This window comes from Amblyomma maculatum, chromosome 3 (assembly GCF_055883805.1).
Source record: "Amblyomma maculatum isolate TAMU_Amacu chromosome 3, ASM5588380v1, whole genome shotgun sequence".
Taxonomy (NCBI): Eukaryota; Metazoa; Arthropoda; class Arachnida; order Ixodida; family Ixodidae; genus Amblyomma; species Amblyomma maculatum.
Genome location: NC_139346.1, coordinates 159,624,991 through 159,645,049, shown reverse-complemented (window position 1 = coordinate 159,645,049; position 20,059 = coordinate 159,624,991). Strand labels below are relative to the sequence as shown.

The 20,059-nt window shown below is 45.2% G+C and overlaps 2 protein-coding genes across 2 annotated transcripts in view; both read left to right on the top strand.

Annotated features, from left to right (window-relative positions):
- Positions 1 to 112: 112 nt before the first annotated feature.
- On the top strand, positions 113 to 8,143 carry LOC146196640 (uncharacterized). Its single transcript, XM_084596382.1, has 4 exons — positions 113 to 419; positions 1,571 to 1,650; positions 5,350 to 5,439; positions 7,718 to 8,143. Exons 1-4 carry the CDS (start codon positions 371 to 373, stop codon positions 7,958 to 7,960), a joined length of 462 nt encoding a protein of 153 aa, XP_084452508.1. The 5' UTR covers positions 113 to 370; the 3' UTR covers positions 7,961 to 8,143.
- Positions 8,144 to 10,123: 1,980 nt separating this feature from the next.
- LOC146196639 (uncharacterized) overlaps positions 10,124 to 20,059 on the top strand; it is a 29,115-nt gene continuing 19,179 nt past the window's right edge. The window contains exon 1 of the mRNA XM_084596381.1: positions 10,124 to 10,380. Coding sequence (XP_084452507.1) covers positions 10,329 to 10,380 — 52 coding nt within the window. The 5' untranslated portion in view covers positions 10,124 to 10,328. The remainder of the gene's footprint in view (positions 10,381 to 20,059) is intronic.

Below are 20,059 nucleotides of genomic sequence, written 5' to 3'. Positions count from 1 at the left end.
GAACATGGCCAAATACGTCTCGGCACTTTCTCTCGCCTGACGCGCCGAAGGCTTCGATGTGGACGGTGTGGCCCATACGGGCGGCGCAGGAAGAATCGATTGTACATCAACGCCACCCTCTCCTCTCTCTGCTTGGGACGAGGCACCGCCACTTGCGATTGGAAGACGGCAACCCCAGCGTCTTTCTGTCCTCTGTTCCGTATATCCCGGGTCGGTATAGGAATAAGCCCAGAGACGCAGTGGTAAGAGATAACTCCGAGCTGGAAGGTGCTGGGCGCCATTGTTCTCCAATAAGAGTCTTCTGCCTGCCCTGGCTGAGCTATGGTTCACAACTAACGGTGCAGGTGTCGAAATTTCGAACGCTGGTACAATGACCATGTTCAGGAAAAGCCGCCTTCTGGTGGTTAGCCTTATAACAGGTGAGTGTGCTGTAACCTTTCTGATCAATTTCTTTGTCGACTAGTTTCGATGTCAGTCGTATACATGATCAGATGCATGTACATACATGTGAGTCACGCACGACAAGGTTGTAAGTATAATCACAGAGTTCCGGAGTCTAGGCGCCGGCACAAACAGCGAGGGAGAAATGGTTACTACCGTAAGCATTGCATCTTATGAGCTGTAAGGTGCCGAGTTCTTTATTTTACAAACAACGACGTTAAAGTAAAGATTGCAGGGAATAAAAACGCATATAATGTAGAGGTCACAGTAGTAATCATTGCTGCCTTTTTGCATGCGATGTCAGCCTGCTTTCGGACAGCTGGCACAAAATAAGAATCGAGTGTTGCCAATGTTAAAAAAGTCGTTCGCAACGTTTAACATAACTTCAAGAATGGTGAAATTTTTGGCTTCAATAACGCAATGCGTTTCTCAGGTGGTAGTGGTCTCATGGTCTTTATTTGCTGGTGATAGTTAAAACTTTTATCAAGACAGCTGGCACAAAATAAGAATCGAGTGTTGCCAATGTTAAAACAGACGTGCGCAATGTTTAACATCACGGCTTCAAGAATGGGGAAATGTTTGGCTTCAACAACGCAATGCGTTTCTCAGGTGGTAGTGGTCTGGTGGTCTTTATTTGCGGGTAGATGGTTAAAACTTTTATCAACCATTAAATAGTTACAGAGATGGGGTTGGTTTAAGGCTTTATTGGCCTCCTCTCCTCGCAATACTAGGTGGAGCCCCTATTCCGGGCTCTATTGGCAAGTAACGCCGCCCGCGTTTGTTGAACCAAGGCCTGTGCCATGTAGCTACTTTATTTTACATCTACAGTGTGAAATGCTCGCAGCTTTAGTATAATAAGTGAACGATGGGCTTGATATTACGTTCTACGGCTATGTTCTTCCATGTGACTCAGTTCGCGGACCCGAATTGTGCTAAAATATACAATGGTTGCGGTTATTACCAAGTTCTTTGCATGAACGGTCAATAGTCGCTGCTTCCTTAGAGTGTGAATCCCAAAAATCGACTGACGCACTACCTAAAACCCGCGGCTAGACCTTCGTCACTTCAGCGGTCCTAATAATTTCACGTCTAAACTGTAAGCAATCAAAACTGTCCTTTTTCGTTCTAGTCGTAGTGTCTGCTGCCCCTCCTCAACACTGTGACACCGAGCCAGCTCCGAATTGTTCTCTCGTGTTCCCGAGCATTCTGGTAAGCCCACACCACTTTTAACTGCCTTCTTTGGTTCACCTTGCAGCGCCGGCTCTGAAAACAGATGATACGGTCAAATGAAGACCGCATTTTGGCGACTGACTGCAGTTCTCTGCTACAGACAGTGAAGTGCGCATATATCAAGAATCGCGAGTGTTTCTGGTCACAATCAGAACGAATCCAGCGAACTCCACAATCTAGTCTAAGCACCGCAAGCTTTTCATAAGCCTCAGCAACAAAACGCTATGGGGGACACTTAAGCTCTGCCATTAAGGGTATGTTGCGATAGCATAGGCTACCCCCTTACATATAACGCCCCGCTTTAACCAAGCCGTATGGCCACGCCTGCGTCGCTCATACGGATAACTTGCCCGACTAAGAATTCAAGGGTTTTCGCATGCTGATTCTGATGGCACCCTCACATGTTAAAGGAGATGCCCGATTTAGCAGCTGCTGCCAAACGTAACGTTAGGCAACTCTACGTCCAGTTAGTGAGTGACCCCGCCGGGGTGGCGCAGTGGTTACGGCGCTCGACTACTCTTACCAAGGACGCGGGATCGAATCCCGGTCTCGGCGGCCGCTTTTCCATGGAGGCGAGAAGCAAGGTGCTCGTGTGCTGTGCGATGTCAGTGCACGTTAAAGAACCCCAGGTGGTCGAAATTTTTGGAGTCCTCCACTACGGCGTCTATCATAGCCTGAGTCGCTTTGGGACGTTAAACCCCACAAACTAAACTAACTAAACTGACCATGTGAGCTTCCAGCAGCTACCACCTGGAAGCGCCACGCTCGTGATTTTTTTCCCCCAACACCGACTTCGGATTTCCTGGTGAACGGGACATTTAACGCTATCGCATTAATAACTCCGCCAGACCGATCGGTGGGAACGTGTTTTCATGTCCCGAGGAAAGAAGTTCCGCGAGGCACCATGAAATTTCATCCGGTGGGCCTGCTTGCTTAGCTACAACACAATTGGAAATAGCAGCTTTTCAAGAAGGTATAACCAAGGATGGAATAAAAAAAAAAAGCAAAATTGCGCGCAAAGCTAAATAAACTGGACATGTATGGTGTCTAAAAAGCAATGCGCCGGAACAAACGCGCTTGGAAAACGTGCGGCGTCTGGCATGGGTAGCAAGCACCTGTTAATCCTACGCACGTGGTGAGAAGGTTAGATGCGACATGGAGACACCTGAGGAGCCAGAAAGAAAACGAAATTTGTCTGTTCTGAGAGTTTTAATGATGACGTCAAGCAAAGAATATAATCCTGCGTTAAAAATAAAATATTTAGCGGCAATCAACGTGTGCCAAAGGTCCAGCGAGCTCCATGCATTACTAAAAGACCAGTGGGAACAAAGACGAGGACCAGCGGTGGAAACACGAAAGCTACAGACTGAGTTATCAACAATTCCTCGTTATCATCTTCATGTGGTGCCATTTATGGTTTCAGTCGTTCTATTCTACAGCAGCGTATTTTTTTATATTTTTGTGGTCGGTATATTTATTTTTATTTTATAATGAACACCCACTGGACATGACCCTTCCCGAACAAGAGTATAGTCCGAAGGAAACGAAACTTTGTTTCCCAACTCCAGTTCGGTATTAGTGCCTTGTTCAGCCTCCTTCATATCTGAACAGAAGAATGAACGCTGTCATTATACAAGCTGTACGAGGCGACCTATATGATCTGTCTCTGAGTAGAAATGAAGGTCAATCTCGGTGGAGAGTGAGTCAGCATATTTATTACAATGGCTGGTGAGGCCACGTATCATAAGATGCCACTACAGCTTCATTTGTTTTCCCGAGGCACACAGTGGCGTGTCGTGGGACAGATGGTGACAGATTGGCTAGGCGCGTAACAGTGGCAATGCCTACGTCACCTGGGGTTTAACCTCCCGAAGCGGCACGGGGGTTACAAAAGACGCCGCGAGGAGAAATAATTTACAGCCATCTTGATTATTTAGCGTTCACTGACTTTGTACAGCACCTTCAGCTTCCAATGATATTTCTGGTGCCGCTACAAGAATTCGATTCCCCGACCTCTTTTCAGTGGTCTTAGCCACTGCTGGAGCCCGCACAGATAGAGCGCAGCCAACGTGGTACCAAACATTCGACTTGCGGTATTAAAAAGCATTTTCCCCACCTCTGTAGCCATACAAGCGGCTGGTGGAAAGGAAATGATCATTTCTGTCTTCAATCGTTTTCTTGATTCATGCTTCTAGATCTATTACGTCCTCATATAACGTCAGTTGTAGGAGAGAAGTAAGCGCTTCCTGGCTTCGTTTTGGTTTAGTTTTATCGGGTTCAACTTCTAGAAGTGACTCATGCTGTGAGGTGTGCCGTGTAGTGCAGGACGCCCTGTAATTTCTACCGCCAGAGATTCGTTGACGTGCTCACACATCGCACAGTACAAGGGTCGAGGCGCAGCCGCCGCGGCAGAGATCGAATCCGTGTCGCCCGTCTGAATTGTAATCGAGTGCCTTAACCACTGAGTATTGCCGTGGGCCTGTTGTTTACTCAGTCCTGGTAATTTTACGTTGGTCTACCTCTCACACAACAATAAAGAGTGTAGAAGGCTGATCCCGTGGGGAATAAAATAAACACACAGTGATGATTGCCGATTGTGCTTTCACAAAATAATCTACACTAAATGTCCATCGTAAGAATATGCGTAAGTACCGTTAGTGGGGCGACTGTTTCGACCTTCATGCTTTCACAGTGGGGCAAAGTCCATCTGTATCTTGCAACATGCTGAACATCATCACCACCGTGGTCATCAGCCTGCCTATGCCCCCAACAGGGCAAAGTGATCGCCCATATATCTCTAATTGACCTCGAGTTCTGCGAAAAGAGAAAAAAAAAAGCCATGTGTTAAGCAAAATCAATAGCTTCGGAGGTCCAGAAAGCTTTGCTCTCTCAAGCTGTGGTCAGTATAGTTTACACCATATTTATATAGACAGCCTTTGTGGTGTCAGACCCTATAGCTACCGTTAAGCATTTGACCAGGGCCGTATCATAAGACGTGACGCGGCAGCAGGCGCTAAGGAAGTTTGTGGAGATGCGGGCTTCCGTACTGAAAATGGAACGCGAAAACGGATAGTCAGTAGCCCCACTATATGAATCTAGCATAAGCGTGCTGAAGGCTATGTTAATGACTAAGCTAGTCATAGTACTTAAATCTATGTAGTGTCCCGCTGGGGTTTAGTCTTGTCTGCCTGAACAGCTTGGAGCACATGTTACTCCAAAATTCAGCCATGAGCAAAGGGAGGCGAAGCTCGCTCACACGTTGCTGTCCTGCAACACTAGCTGATTGGCCAAGTCTGAAGGACCTTCTTCGGCGATGCTTTCCCGGAACAGGGCGAGCAACTTGCGTAACCTCTCGAAATCAACAAAGCTTATTATCTGTGGCTATCTCTATTAGAAACACATGAAGATGAGCTTAGAGGCGTTTGAGAAAATATCACTGGTAGTATTGTGTGGTCTATTTTGTTGTTTTTGTTTTGATCACTTACTTATGCCTGAGTCATTCTTAGCTCATGAACATGTCTGAAGGAGCTGCGCTGCAATCATTAGGTGTCAATACTGCTGTCACTCAAATCATTGTTTCTGCTTCAGATGCTAATAAATCATGCGTGCTTTGCTCGAGAGCGATATAAAACAAAGGAAACAAATACAACACGTTCTTCTTCTATTCGCCAACCGCAGTTCTTGAACCCGTGCCAATACGTGTGCTTCGAGCGGCTCCTGCTCCCTAGCATCTCCGTCAGGAAGCACAACGACGGAACACTTTGCACGGTAAGTAATGCCTCCCGTCGCATAGTCATTTGCTTGGCTTGCGCATAGTTGACGTGTTATTGTTCTTCTCCACTATTAGACGCTCTGCAGAGTAGCTTAGCAAAAAGCAGATTTCCCGGGTTTTACAGACAGAGCAGTTCAGGCTATGTTATTCGCGTGTATATTCTCAGCAGGAACAGAGGCGGGGGTTGAAAATGTTGGCCGGGCGTTGAGGTTGAGAGTGACCTTGAAAAGCAGCTGCAGGAAATGTTCAAGGTACCATTTATGTAGCATCTTTTTTCTTTTTTTTTTTTTTTTTTTTGTTCTTCACCACTTCAGGCTTATAAGAAAGCTCGTAAAGCAAAGAGGGTTGGTTCCACGTGGCAACAGTGCCGCTTCAGCATCCCAAGGCGCGTCCCAGCGAACCAAATCTGCATTTCTCCAAAGCCCTGTCTCCGAGGGGTTTCGCGGGCGTGTTGCGGAGATAATTATATATCGCCAGCAGCTATTACGTGGCTGGTTTTGCATATCGCAGGCTTTCTTTTCGCTCCGGCCTGAAGAACCCCACAAATGACACCTTGGTGCGAGCATTTCAGCCAGCTGGTCTTATAGAGGATTAAAGTACGACTCCTGAACTAACACTTTATTCTTTATGTCATTAATTAAAAAGACTCTTAATTAATCTATACCAATTAAACAACTTTGAAGACCATAAGAAAAGTGCTGACGCTTCCGCGCTATACTCTGTAGAGCAATCTCAATGATTTGACTCAGGCAGCACACGTCCCCCTTTTTTTTTTTTTTTGCTAAAACCTTGGTTACTTTTAGCTGGAACACCTGGCATAGCAGCATGTCCAACTACGTTCTGCGCTAGTGTTAGTAATGAGGGACTAATAACTCATTCACATCCACCCAAGCGCAGCCATACAGCTAAAAAGGAAATCTGTACAGCTTTCTCAGAAACTTCGCAGTTAAAGAAAAGTTCGTCCTGATCCGGGGATCGAACCCGGGACCACCGCCTTTCCGGGACAGTCCCTCTACCAATTGAACTAACCAGGACGCGCGGTCAGCAGGACAGATGGTAGGTCGAGAGCGAATGGATCAATACCTCGAAGTGGAAACTGTTTTTGGTCGGAGCACTAGTGCTAGGGCTCATCTCACCATGTGTATCTTGTAGCGCTTTCAGGCAGTTGGGATCTAGTAGTTGCGCTTAAACTTTGATAAAATCATTTACTGCGCAGTAAGCATTTCAGGCGCCGTACATTAAAGTGACGAACACTGTTCGACAATTCACGAACGCCTCTTTTGCATGATGACGTGCCCACCTGGCAATTCCCGTTAGCCATTTTTGAGTATCAGAGGTAACCACTTAATTCAGAGGGCCACCAAGTTTGATTACTTAGCTTGACAGTGCGAGTGATCTCTTTAGAGTATTCACGAGCATCCTACGAGCGTTGGACTGTCGTAAGTAGCCGTTCATGTTTCTAACACTTTCTTGCATTCGAAGGAGTCAAGCGACTGACATTAAGTCAGGTGGCGAGCGAATACACAGCACCGAAGTATACTCACGAGAGGTCCTGATTGTATATTCCTTTTATTGAAGCAAAGCCGGCAGTAAACTGCGTTCCGGCTCAGATGGATTGAAGGCGATGTCAACCTAATATAGTAGTAATGAACCCATACTCGAGCAACTGCGTCAACAAAGTATACGCTCAAGTTGGATCCATATAACTACTAGGTCCACTATCAAGGCTGAAACTTTACATTTCATGTCTAGTTGCCGCAGTTTTCGCATAGCGCCTGCATTAAAGTTTTGTAGGAAGCATACACAGGGTCTCCTCTAAACGTCAGCCTTAATGCCTTAATCTATATAGTGTGCCTTGTAGCTATCCCTCAATGGAGACACAGTAATACTCTGTATTTGTCAAACAATTACAGCGTCATTTATGTCTATACACATTTCGGATATTCAGGGTTCATCCTGCTGCTTTAAGCTCACTCTAAGCAAGATTTAAAAGACACTCACTCCTCTCTCAAGTAGGTGCACAGTACGCCCTATACCGCCACATTGCACTAAACCGCGTTTGACCTTTGCCTTCCAGTTTCTACTCTAATTCCTTGCTCCACAAAGGCGGCGAACCCGGTACTAATCTGCGCAGTTGATTTTACAGTGTCACATTTTAGAAATCGAGGTGTTTGATGTCGCATGCTGTACACGCATAAGAAAAAAAAAAAAAGACAGGAGGTGGTGGCTTGCCCAAAATAGCAGCAGATGCTGAAAGAGTACTCTGTCTTGCAGCCAGCCTTTGGTTATCTTGGCATCGGAACCTGTCACAACGGCACCTGTGTACAGCCTCAGCACTCGGCTGCAACGACGCCGAGACCCCTGGTACACTCGGACAGGGGAACCTTTCAGCCCCGCCGGCTCACGCCTGCGGAGCGTCCGCAGTCTTCGACGACTGTGACCAAGGCCGTTCCGTCCACGTCTACACCCGCCAAGCCTGTTGAGACAACTGTCCGTATAACTCGCATAATGCCTTAAATCACGCTCAGGCGTCCAGGCTCTAAACGGCAGGAGGCTCTTCTGTGTGAACAGGAAATTATATCATTTGTACATTTTCAACGTGCTTCTGGTGCTTTGTTCGTCCTCTCAGTTAATTTTCGCTCTGCTGAAAGGGCCACTGAGGACTATTGCACACAATTATTGTTATCAATAAAAATTGGTTCTCTAGTTCTAGATTGTGTTGGCGTTGGCGCGGTAGTAAAACAAAAACGCATTTTAATTGAGGAAATGAAATGTAAGAATTTTACCACCACACGGTTAAAACTCATGACGTCCACCCGGACACAGAGCGGTCGCCTTTTTGAAGACAATGGTGATGTATATCATGAACCCTGATATCCGCTTCGGCAAATTTATTGTCGATGCAAACAGTAAATTTGCTTCAGAACTCGACCGTAAATGGCGACACTTGTATACCGTTTTTTTTTTTTTTTTTTTTTTTTTTTTTTTGCTAGTTTACAAAGGCGCTGCTTTTGCAACACCCTGTCTATGCGGGCCAACGTCAATTTGCCCTCTGAGTTCCTTTCAAGTTGTAAAAGGAAGCTCGATTTTCGCTATAGAAGGAGCAAGAGGAAATTACTGGATATTAATTACTTTCATGGTACGCATTCCAGACGCCTCGAACAGGACCCAGCGAATGGTCTGATTAAATAAAAAGGTAAGTTTAATTACACGCGAGAGCACGTAAGTATGGTGCAGTAAAAGAGACTAAAAATCGAGAAGGCGAGCAGTTCGAGGAACAATTAGGCTCGAGAAAGAACACTGCCACGATTACTATGCTGGTCAGGTCATGGCAATAACAAAGGCCACGCACCGGCGATGGTGAAGTTAGCACCGAAAAAGTTCAATAGTTGGGTGCGACGAAATATCCAGAACAATGGCGGGCCAAAATTGTTCAAGCTCGTTCGCAGACGTGACATATTCGAAGAACGTAACGAAAAAGGCAGAAAAAAAAAGGGGGGGGGGGGGGGGGCGCCGGAACGCCTCCATCATGTGCCCACGCACTTCAGCCATTTGTTGTTTATATCTTGTGTATGTTATAATTATAAAAGTATGATTTCTCAGAACCATTTCCATAGCTCCTTAAGGCCTCGCGGGCTATGCGGGTTGTTCATTATGAACAGGCGCTATTAAAGGGGCTAGCAGGACACGAACAAATGCACTCGAGACAGCGCCTCTCTCGCTTCCTTTGTTCGTGGCCCGTCTGCTTCTCATTTTTGCGTTTTTATTATAGTGATCGACTTGTCCAATTATCAGAGTATTTTCAGGCTACATGCGCAATTGCAGAAAGAACATCTGCACACGTGCTTTAAATTTCGGGGTATTAACAGCCGTGCTTTCAAGTTGCTGCCCTTTGATGAACAGGACACATCTGTCGAGATATTATAACAGATACGTAGTTATTTGTGTATCACTGTGTCTGCTTTTGGCGCAGCACGCTGCTTCAACATACGAGCGGCGATGAACGTTGGTATATCGAAAGCACTAAATGTTGTCACGGCGAATTTAATGCCCTTATTTTTTTAGAAGAACATGTTGTTGGGGAATATTTTGTATGCGTAGTACGTCTGAAAATGTTAAGTGGCGCGAAAAGAAACAAACCCAATGCAAAGATACGCTGCGTTTCTTTTTGAGCTACATGTCAGACACTCTACTGTGTCCCGTAGTACAAGTCTGTAACGTATCTCAGAAACACAGCTTCTGAGACGAGTTTGTGCATGATACTCAGAACGTGTAAGTTACGTCAATAGGTAAAGTCGTGACACGCGGTCAAGTTCACGACATACGCCAACCGCACCAGAGCACACGGTAAGGGCATGACTCCGCAGACGACAACAAGCACCCTCAGAAGCAGTTTGCCTTCAAAGCTTCTCCTCTTATTGACAAATCCTGCATTGTTTCAGCTTCGTTCACCCTATGCACACTTTCCCCAAGCACTTGTTCCAAGACCGCAGTGACGACAACGCTTACAAGGCTACACTTTCTTCTTCCAAGTGCATTCGATTAAAAAAAAAGAAAAAGAAAAAGAAACGAAGCACCTGTGGCTTGGCCAAAGGTGCAATAAAATACACTCGCAAAAACAACATTGTAGAGGCTGGCAGACAAAGCACAATAAACTATATATCCAGCTACACCGGTCATCGCGGCGCAGCTCGCAAATACACTGCTCCGCAAGCTAGACAATACCTTCGACGACGATGGGCATGGCTCCGCAAGCTGCTGTCCGCTGCCCTGCAGAGTAACTTACAAAGGTTCGCAGCGTCCGGCTTTTTCGACACGGCCGTATCGGCTGAACAAAGGAGTGGGCTCGACTCGGCACTTCTTTTCAGCGCTCGTTATCGCCACGATGCCAGCATCACTCCCCTGGATTCGATGGCTATTCTTCGCTAGCCTTCTGGGTGCGTAAAACAACTTGTCTTTTATGTGCATGTAAATGGGGGAAACAGGCGTCTCAGATTCGGATGCGTTTCTAGGACCCTAGAGGGCTTTTAGGGCTACCACCCCTTCACCATCTTTTATTGTCGAAACAAGAAACGTGAGCAATGAATCATGGTCTTTAAATTTTTGAGAACTCTAGTAGGCTGAAAAATAGTGCCCAACGTCTCTGACCATGAGCAAATCCCAAGACAATTCCCCTTACAGGGAGATGCATGAATTGCCTAGTAGTTACAAGTAGTTACCAGATAATAGGAATTAAGTTTGGGCTGCATGTATTAAAACGACTGAACATAGAATTCAGTGGCTTGGCAAGCTAATGGCGAATTTCTGTCGTCCTTCCAGAGCAGCTCTATGAGCCCGCGAAAGAGCAAGATACCTAGAAGCTTAGGCAGTCTATTGACTAATACCGACGTGGTACAATTAGAACTCGGGATTTCAATCCGCATCCCCATTGGAACACAATGTTCACTTTCGCGGAACAAGAAAACATGCTTCCCATAATCATTGGAATACGCCATAAGTAAATCGCATACATATGCATGAAGCAAATGGGAATAAGTCCGACCTGCAGTCGCGACCAATCGTTTGCGTCAGAATTACGTCACCACCTTATGGCACCACAACAGAGGAACTCGAAACCAGCAGCGGTATTTTACCTTCGATTTTTTTTTTTTTTTTTGTGGTCTTTATGTTACTCCCTTCCTATCGGCCAGCCCCAGCCTTTATTAATAATAAAATCGGTGTTGGCGGCGGGCAGGGGAAAGGAAGGGGGGAAGGGGCATTGCATATAAGCCGCGAGGTATAACCTCATAAGTCTCCCATACCAATGGGCGACAGGCAAAATAGCGGACCAGTGAAATTTTTGCAAAACACATTTCCGCAGTTCTTCACACATGCAATGCCAACCAACAAAATGTTCAATAACGGTCGTAGTGATGCAACTGAGCATATTCACCACGAGATCGACTAGAGATGGAGCCACCGTCGTTCCGATAGTGTGGATCGGCAGCAGGCGGCGCTCGCAGAAATGCACGCGGCGTAGGTCCACTTCTGAGTTTACGGCGGGTTTGTTGGTGATGAAAACGTGCCTTTTACAATACATTAGTGATTTACAGTTTAGAGTGTTCTAATATTGCAGAAAAAAAATGCCTAGATTTCGCCAATTCAGCAATGAAATGCGGATTTTAGGAAAACAAGGCACGCAACCGCCTGTCTTTTAGATTTACCGGCATCACTTTTTGCGTTCTACCGCGCTCACGGGCCTGAAGGGCACCACTTGCCTAATGACAGCTTTGTTTTTATTACCGCCTTTTCAACAGTGTGCGCGTGTCACACGAGTGACAGGCAACTTTAGTGTCAAGCTTACGAAGATACATCACTTTAGAATGAATCAAGACAGCCTGGTTCATTATATCGTACTTGACTCGAGGATTAAGCTAGTTAAATGCAGCACTACTGCCTGGCGGGTTGCCATAGACATAGAGCACTTTAACTCTGTCTAGACAGCCAGGCACAAGTATTCCCCAAAAATGAGATTATGCGATACTGTGCAGGAAACCTCGCCGCTCAGGAAAGCTAACTGCTCACGTGTAGAGCGCTGAGTAGATTGAGTTTACCGCGCTTACAACGAAGCGAATGGTTCTTGCAACCAATGTCAGAGAATCTGATAGTGTAGCCCTGCGCTAATGACTCTTAGTGACTTCTTGAAACCGAGGAAATCATAAGGGATTTCTGATGCGTGTGACGTTCATAAAAGATAAATTAGCTGCGTAATTATTTTTTACAATGTCATTAAATTTAACTGTGTGAGAGAACGCTTACACACTTGACAAAAACTACGACTATCAGCGATTAATTTCTGTAACGTTAAAGTGCAAGCTACTAATCAGTCGCTGCGAAGATATCGTGAAAAACTGCGCATGGCCGCATTCATGTTCTGGCGAGGAATTTTGAAGGTGGAAGTTTTCTTTATAACTGTAATTATTGAGCAGTGACTAAATCTTACGGGAAGCAAATATTAGGGTTACTTTCAAAACAGGTGCCGAATACAAAACTATCCCGAAAGAAATGGAGTTCATCTTATCATGCGACCATAAAAATGTATTTATTCCCGAACAAAACACCGATAGTTAAGACCGTATCAGGCTATTTTACTCCCCTTGTCAGAAACAACAAGTTTGCTTGCAAGACAGCACTTAAACAAAAGGGATTCTAATGATTCTAATGGGCTACGATTGAAGTACATTGATCTAGATTTACTATATTGTTACGCCGCGTAGCGGCGCACTGAGAAGCAGCAGAAGCAGAAGAAGAAGAAGCAGAGGAAGCGAGGCGCGCGCAGACTGATCCGGGTTTTATGAGCCGTGTGCGTGCGTTTTTCATACGAAGTTTTCACACTACTGACACTCGACATCGTATTATCCGCAGACCAACGGTCTCACCGAGCGCACCAACCGCACCTTGACAAGCATGCTGTCCATGTACGTCTCGTCTGACTATCGCAACTGGGATGCAGTGCTACCGCACGTGACGTACGGTTATAACACTGCAAATCATGAAGTCACCGGTTATTCTCCTTTCTATTTACTCTATGCAAGAACTCCCCACGTTTTCTTAGACACCATCTTCCCATTTTCCCCCAACGACGATGCGTCTGTTTCCCAGATACTATGCCGTGCCGAAGAAGCCCGTCGTATGTTGAATATTCCGGGTGCTACCTTCGCGGTCTTCATGGCATGACATTTTGGCCATCCCACTGACAACGGGGGATGGACGCACACGGACTGGAACAGCCCATATGTTCCAATGGGCAGAAAATATGTTCGTTATTCCATGACGTTAGAGAGAAATTTTGAAACAATATGAATTTTAATTTTCCAAACTGCACTCACTATGGACACTGGTGGGAGAGCGTCTCAATGAACCACCGCACTGCTCCGTAAACGCTGAGTGTCTCACTTGAAGGGAGCACGCGCACGAGCGTCCCTCTATCGCGCCACCCACCGACCATACACACAACACACGCGCACACAGCCGTACCCCGCGGTGAAGAATGGGCTATTCCAGTCCATGTGCGTGTGTTGTGTGGTCGGTGGGTGGCGCGAGAGAGAGACGCTCATACGCGTGCTCCCTTCAAGTGAGACACTCAGCGTTTACGGAGCAGTGCGGTGGTTCATTGAGACGCTCTCCGACCAGTGTCTTTGTGAGTGCAGTTTGGAGTATTAAAATTCATGTTGTTGTTGTTTTAAAAGTTCTCCCCAACGTCTTTGAATATCGAACATCGTATAGCCCGCTTACGCACACTACAATCTGCATCATCGTACAGTTGCTTACTCCCCTGGAGACTACGTCTGGCTTTGGACACCTGTTCGCAAGCGAGGATTATATGAGAAGTTACTCTGCAAGTACGATGGCCCCTTCGTCGTGTTGAACCAACTGAATGACGTGAATTACGTCATCGCAAAAGTCACGACGGATAACCGCCGACCCCGTAAGACACAATTTGTTCACGTGGCTCGCCTGAAGCGCTGTCATCTTCGATGTGCCTAATTTTCTCGAGGACGAGAATCGTTTGCCCGGGGGGAATTGTTACGCCACGTAGCGGCGCACTGAGAAGCAGCAGAAGCAGAAGCAGAAAAAGCAGAGGAAGCGAGGTTCGCGCAGACTGATCCGGGTTTTCTGAGCCGTGTGCGTTCGTCCTTCATACGAAGTTCATCTGTATTAAAATCATTTCATCCGTTACAATATAATATTTAGTGCAACAATTAGGTGCTGGGAATAAGTGTTTCTCAAATCTATAAAGTGAAATGGGGCCACAATCACTGCAACAGATGCGCAAAAGCCTTCGACAGCAAAATATATATATTGAAAGGGGGATTTTACTGTGGTTTAACAGTGATAATAGCCCTCTCGAAGTTGCACGGTGAACCACACAAGAACACAACCAGTCTAGGTCTCCAAAAGCGAGCTCGAGCAGCGCAGCGGCACTTCGTCGTCCTTACCCTCGTATATATATATACGAGGATAAGGATATACGAGGATTTATATATATATATATATATATATATATATATATATATATATATATATATATATATATATATATATATATATATATATATATATTCTTTATTCAATCATTACCCCGCTGAGCCCGAGGGCGCTACAGCAGGGGGGTTACAGAGTGGAAAAAAACACATCTTGATTTATATATATAGTGAAAAAGAAATGCGTATGGCCCGAGGTTTAACGCACCAAAGCAGCATCGGCTGCGACGGAAGATGCAGTGGCGAGCTTCGGTGTCGTTGACCATTTGGGATATTGTTTAAGTGCAGTCAAATCGCACAGCAGAGGAGCGCCTTTCGAAAAGGTCGTGATTAAACCCCCCGTTCTCGAAATCCGCTTTTGAGCGCCCTACCACTGAGACACCGCGACGGAGGCTTAATAGCAAAACAAAAAAAAAAGAAAAAGAAGGAGGCACTCTATTGTGCATACAGAAAGCACACAATGGCCTGTTCAAACTTGATTTTACTATGCAGCAGTCTGCGGTCGCAAGTTTTAGTAGGTGCGGTATTCCAAACAGAAACGGGAATATACCATTTCTGAGCGTTTGCATTAAATTGTATTGACAGCAGCGACCCGTCTTGCTTTGACACGGCGCCTAACGACAGCACTACTTCGCTTGAGACGCTGCGTATCAAAGAAGAGCTAAAGACCGCGACTGAGGATGTCTTTATCCAGCACGAAATATTCGATATGGAAAGGTATTTTTTCTTTTATAGAAGAGTGGGATGATAGCCTGCTCACATTTCTTTAGCAATAGGCAGATTGGTAAGCAAAAGCACACAGAAACCGCGAGACAAACAAAAAACGCACTTGTGCACGCCGCACGCCCGCAAATCCCTGCGGGCTGACATGCGACGTGAACATGCATCCACACTGAGGACGGTTCGCCGCTGCGCCGCAAGATGGCGACTCTGCTCGATCTCAAGGCTAATAGGCACGGTCGCGACATAGAACAAGCCACCTCGTAGTGATGGCTCATCCTAGAAGTCAGAACGTTTTTGTGCGCGCAACAAAGTCTTTACATATGATTTCGACAGTTAACTGGTTGGAAGGTCTTAACTAAATTTCAGCTGCCTATCACTCTTCTTCAGCCGCGAATCATGAAGTATCGTGCTGTTACAGGAAGCTTTGATGAAAATATTGTTGAGAAAGCACATTTTGCGATAGCAAAATCACACAAAAGCCGAAATTTAGCTTCGGGCACTTGATAAAGCAAGCTGATGCAGTTGATTTCAACTCTCGTTTTGTGGACTGGACACCATGGGTGCGCCTTTGAGTGTGGCCAGCAGCTCTGTTTGCTGCAAGCGGAGTGCGACTGCCATGTTTACTGATTATGGTTTAGCTCCTGATATTTTTGCGACTATAAAGAGCTAGAATATACAAAACATTCTACCAGTAATGTTATTTACTTGCCGTGGCGGCTTATTTGTTAACGCTTTCTGCTTCACAACATTATTGAGGCGCGTTGTCGAAACGCGGCCGGGGTGGCAGATTTAACAACATAGGCGCAATTAAACATACGTCCATGCGCTGTGTTATCTCAATGCACGCTAAGGAACCCCCACTTAGTCAAAATTAATGAGAAGCTGTACTACGGCGTCTCTTTCCTCTCAACTTATCCCTTCCAACAAGGTTTGGGTGCCCACCCTTTGCGCTTTACAATCCTTTATAACGAAATATTAACAATTGCCAGCTTGCTAAACACATGAATTCATTCAATGCAGACATCTTGATGGAACTCATTCTACTCAATCACAGGGCGCACCTGTATCCTCCGGAGAAGTGGGAGCAGGGTAGGCTTGCGTTGAGGCGCGAGCAGTATGCGTCGATCTGCCGAGCTATTGTCACGCCAAGCCATCTCAGCGATGTCGACACACGCGATGACGGCCTCACATTTATTCGTTCTGGTCGTGAAGCCGTGGTGACGACATTTCGACAAATGCATTGTACTTTCTCGAGTGTAATTGCTTTCGATTGTGAAACTCTTGATAGGAAGCGCGAAAATAGGAAGAAAAAAAATGGAAAAAAATGCAGGGGACACTTTGGCTCCCCGCCACGCTGCTTAGGCATTGGCTGCGAGACCGTTCATGATTGACTAGAATTGTAGCAGATACTGCGCCTTTTTTTTTTTGCTGTCAGCCAATTTTAAACGCCGCTGATGCCTGCTGTACTGCGTCTATTTCTATATATGCTCTCTGGTGCGGCGTTCGAGGAAGCACCAAATGAATGGCGCCGCACGGACGCCTGGATGGAAAGCCCGAAAGCTTTCTATATGCGTGAATCTCCTGGTGACATCACAACTAGTCACGACGTCATGACCAGATGTGACGTCACTATCACTTCCGGTTATTAGACATGGCCGGATATGACGTCATGATAACGTCACATCCGGTCATGACGTCAGGACTGATGGCTTGAACGTGACGGCTATGAACGTCTCGAAACATCCAACCATCACTATTGGTTAGTGATGGTTAACCATGACTTGCACTTTCTTAGTACTAGTTATTGTCTGGTTAGCGTTAGTTAAACACCCCTTAACTAGTAAGTGATGGTTAGTGATAGTTACGACAACCTCCAAATACATGGGTTCCTGTGGGCATCTCCTTAACTATTTTATAATTAGTCGTAAGTTATCGTTAAATTATCTTAAAAATGACTTAAATCATGTTCCGATGTCATCCAATTAATTAGATGTTTTACTCGACACTTCGCTGATTTCGAAGGCCGGTTTCCATGTTAACTAAAAGCTGAACAATCTAACGCTCGAAATCAAACCGGAACCCTCTTATTTAGCTTTGCCATTTGTTGGATGAGCCCTTGTAATTTGCGTTACATTAGCACAAAATAGCTTTGAGCATGAAAAATCACCGCATGGTTTCGACCAATCCCACACAGCGGGTATAACTCCCAGTTTCTATTTGAGAATAACAATTACAACAGTTTGAACGAGACGACCTGGCACACATCTTAGCTACATGTTTTCTCGCACAAGGCCACCGAATTTCAGCCTTAAGCGTCGAATTTGCATAAACCAAGGTTGTTTCGTAACACTTAGGTAGCAGTTTTAGCATCACCTTGAATATTTAGAGTTGTGGCAGGCTGCGGAAAACGACGGCTTGTGTAACACAGTGGCCTCCACTGCTTCTGAACAGGTAGTGGCGTTGCAATGAAAAGATTGCAGTGTTTTGCATTGCCTTCCTTGAATGCTCTGAAACTGTGTTATCGTGAAAAGCAAAACGTTTATATGAGCTCGTACATAAAGGCACTGCTGTTGCGGAGTGTGCGACCGGTATTAAGCCAAAACGAACAAATAAATATGTGTTCTCCTCTTTGACCATTACCAAGTAAGGAGCGTTCGTCACGTCTGTTTTTTTTTCTTCTTTTTTTTACGTTTTACCGAAGGTGATGTTAGCTTCAAGACCACCAGTGGCAATGGTTATCCATTGAACGTTATTGCAAGGTCTTGGCTGTTTATCAAGACAGCACCGCGGTTTTCACAAGCCAGGGTGCAAATTTCTTTGAACCTGCGAGTAAATTGAAAAATCGGCTTAAACACAGCGTGTTCCGTTCCGTACTACTGGGGCTGCGTGTACCTTCATTCAGAAGTGCGAGTGTCACCCTATTTCAGAAAGAGCGCGTTCCTATTGGCGAACTCTAAAACCAAGGCACAATTAATTGTATAAGAACGGCTGATTGGGCGAGTTGGTGAACCATGATGGACAGTAATGTATATTGCGCAAAAAGACGAGACAAAGAGGAGAAGTGGACAACGACGGCGCAGAACTGACAACTGAATTTATTCGAAGAACGGAAGAGTATATATATAAGTACACACACTTGTTGTACCCACATGAGCATAGTCAAAAATGCATAAAAATCTATATCAACACAGTAAAACTCCCCCCATCACACGCACGTGGTGAAAACTGCCGACGCACTAACGATTGTGCAGCATGGTCATCTCATTTTCTGTCAATGCGACGGACGTTTTACTAACACAAACATTTTGCTTTCGGTTAATATGGAACGCCTCGGCGATTTCTCGAGTAGTCTGGTCTTTATGAAGAAACAATATATTAGTATCAACGAAGAAAGGTACACACTCACACGCGTTACAATGTTTTGCTAAGTTAGTATCAATCTTTTTTAAGGACTGCGCATGCTCCATCAGCCTAATGTTGATGCAACGGCCTGTCTGCCCGATATACGTACGGCCGCAGGACAATGGTATTTGGTATACTACACCCATCCTACAACTAATGAAACTCTTGGCGTGATTGACCTGACATCTGTTCTTACTTCTTGTGCCCCCCAGCTTTCTTTGAACCGCTGCACCTACCTTGCCAATCTTATTAGGGGCTGAAAACAACACCTGTACGCCATATTTTGCGCCTACTTTTTTAAACCGATGTGATAATGCATGTATATAAGGCACAACTGCAATTTTATTTCTTTCATTTTTTCTTTCTATCTGTCCGGAACACTTCAGAGAACGCAGAACCTTATCAGCACTAGCTACAAGCACTGAGTCTGGATAACCAGCCTCCCTACATCTATTAGCTTGGATTTCAAGGCTATTATACATTTGATGTGCACAAGACTTATTGACAGCCATCCTAAAACAAGCTGTTACTATTCCAGATTTAACAAGTTTGGAGTGACATGACTTGTAGTTTAAAAGAGGCTTTACACTCCTAGGAGAGTACTGCCAACACACATGATTCATATTAAAAGTCAACTTTAAATCTAAAAATTGCAAAACATTTTTCTGAGGAACCTCAAAGGTGAACTTCAGTCCTGTACCATTCCGAGCAAAAATGTCAAGAATTTGAGGCACATTTACAGCATCCAAGGATCTAACTAAAACAAGAAAATCATCTACGTATCGGAATATACGAATGATCTTTCCTGTTAGGTCGCTCTCTATTTTTCGGTCGACATAACTAAGATAAATGTTACTGAGAACGGGGGCTACTTTAGCGCCTATGCACACGCCAGACTTCTGCATGAATAATTTATCGTCCCACATTACATAGGTGTTCTGAAGATAAAATGACAAAAGTTCCAGGAAGGATCCAACAGTTATACCGCACTCATTTCGAAATAAACACTCATCATTATCCTCTGTGATGCAATTCTTCACACATTGTAGAAGTTGATTATGAGGAAGAGAATAAAACAAGTCAACCACATCTATGCTAAAGCCAGAGCAAGAAGCCATATTCTCGTTGAAAAGATGCTTTACAACGGTCTCTGAGTTAGGCACAAGAAACGGGTCAATAACGGAAAGTGCTGACAAATGATTGTTAAGGTAAGACGATACGACTACTTGCCAAGTCTGGCGCTCAGAAACTATTGCCCGGAAAGGGATGCCAGGCTTATGCGTTTTTGCTGAAAAGAAAATTTCAAGAACTGGAAGTTCAGCTTTCTTTACTTTGCTTGCCAAATTCTCTAGTCCAAATTCATGCAATAACGCCACAGCCTCTTTCTTGCACTCAACCGGATCCTTTCTGCTAACTCTAAAATGCTTCCTTACTGACTCACATGCTTTTTCTGAAAACTGTTTCTCGG

Bases quoted from the DNA above. Each gene is read 5' to 3' on its own strand.
- LOC146196640 (XM_084596382.1), top strand. From the start codon at position 371: ATGACCATGTTCAGGAAAAGCCGCCTTCTGGTGGTTAGCCTTATAACA. The intron at 420-1,570 runs GTGAGTGTGCTG...TTTTCGTTCTAG, and splicing joins GGTGGTTAGCCTTATAACAG to TCGTAGTGTCTGCTGCCCCT. The intron at 1,651-5,349 runs GTAAGCCCACAC...CGCCAACCGCAG, and splicing joins TCGTGTTCCCGAGCATTCTG to TTCTTGAACCCGTGCCAATA.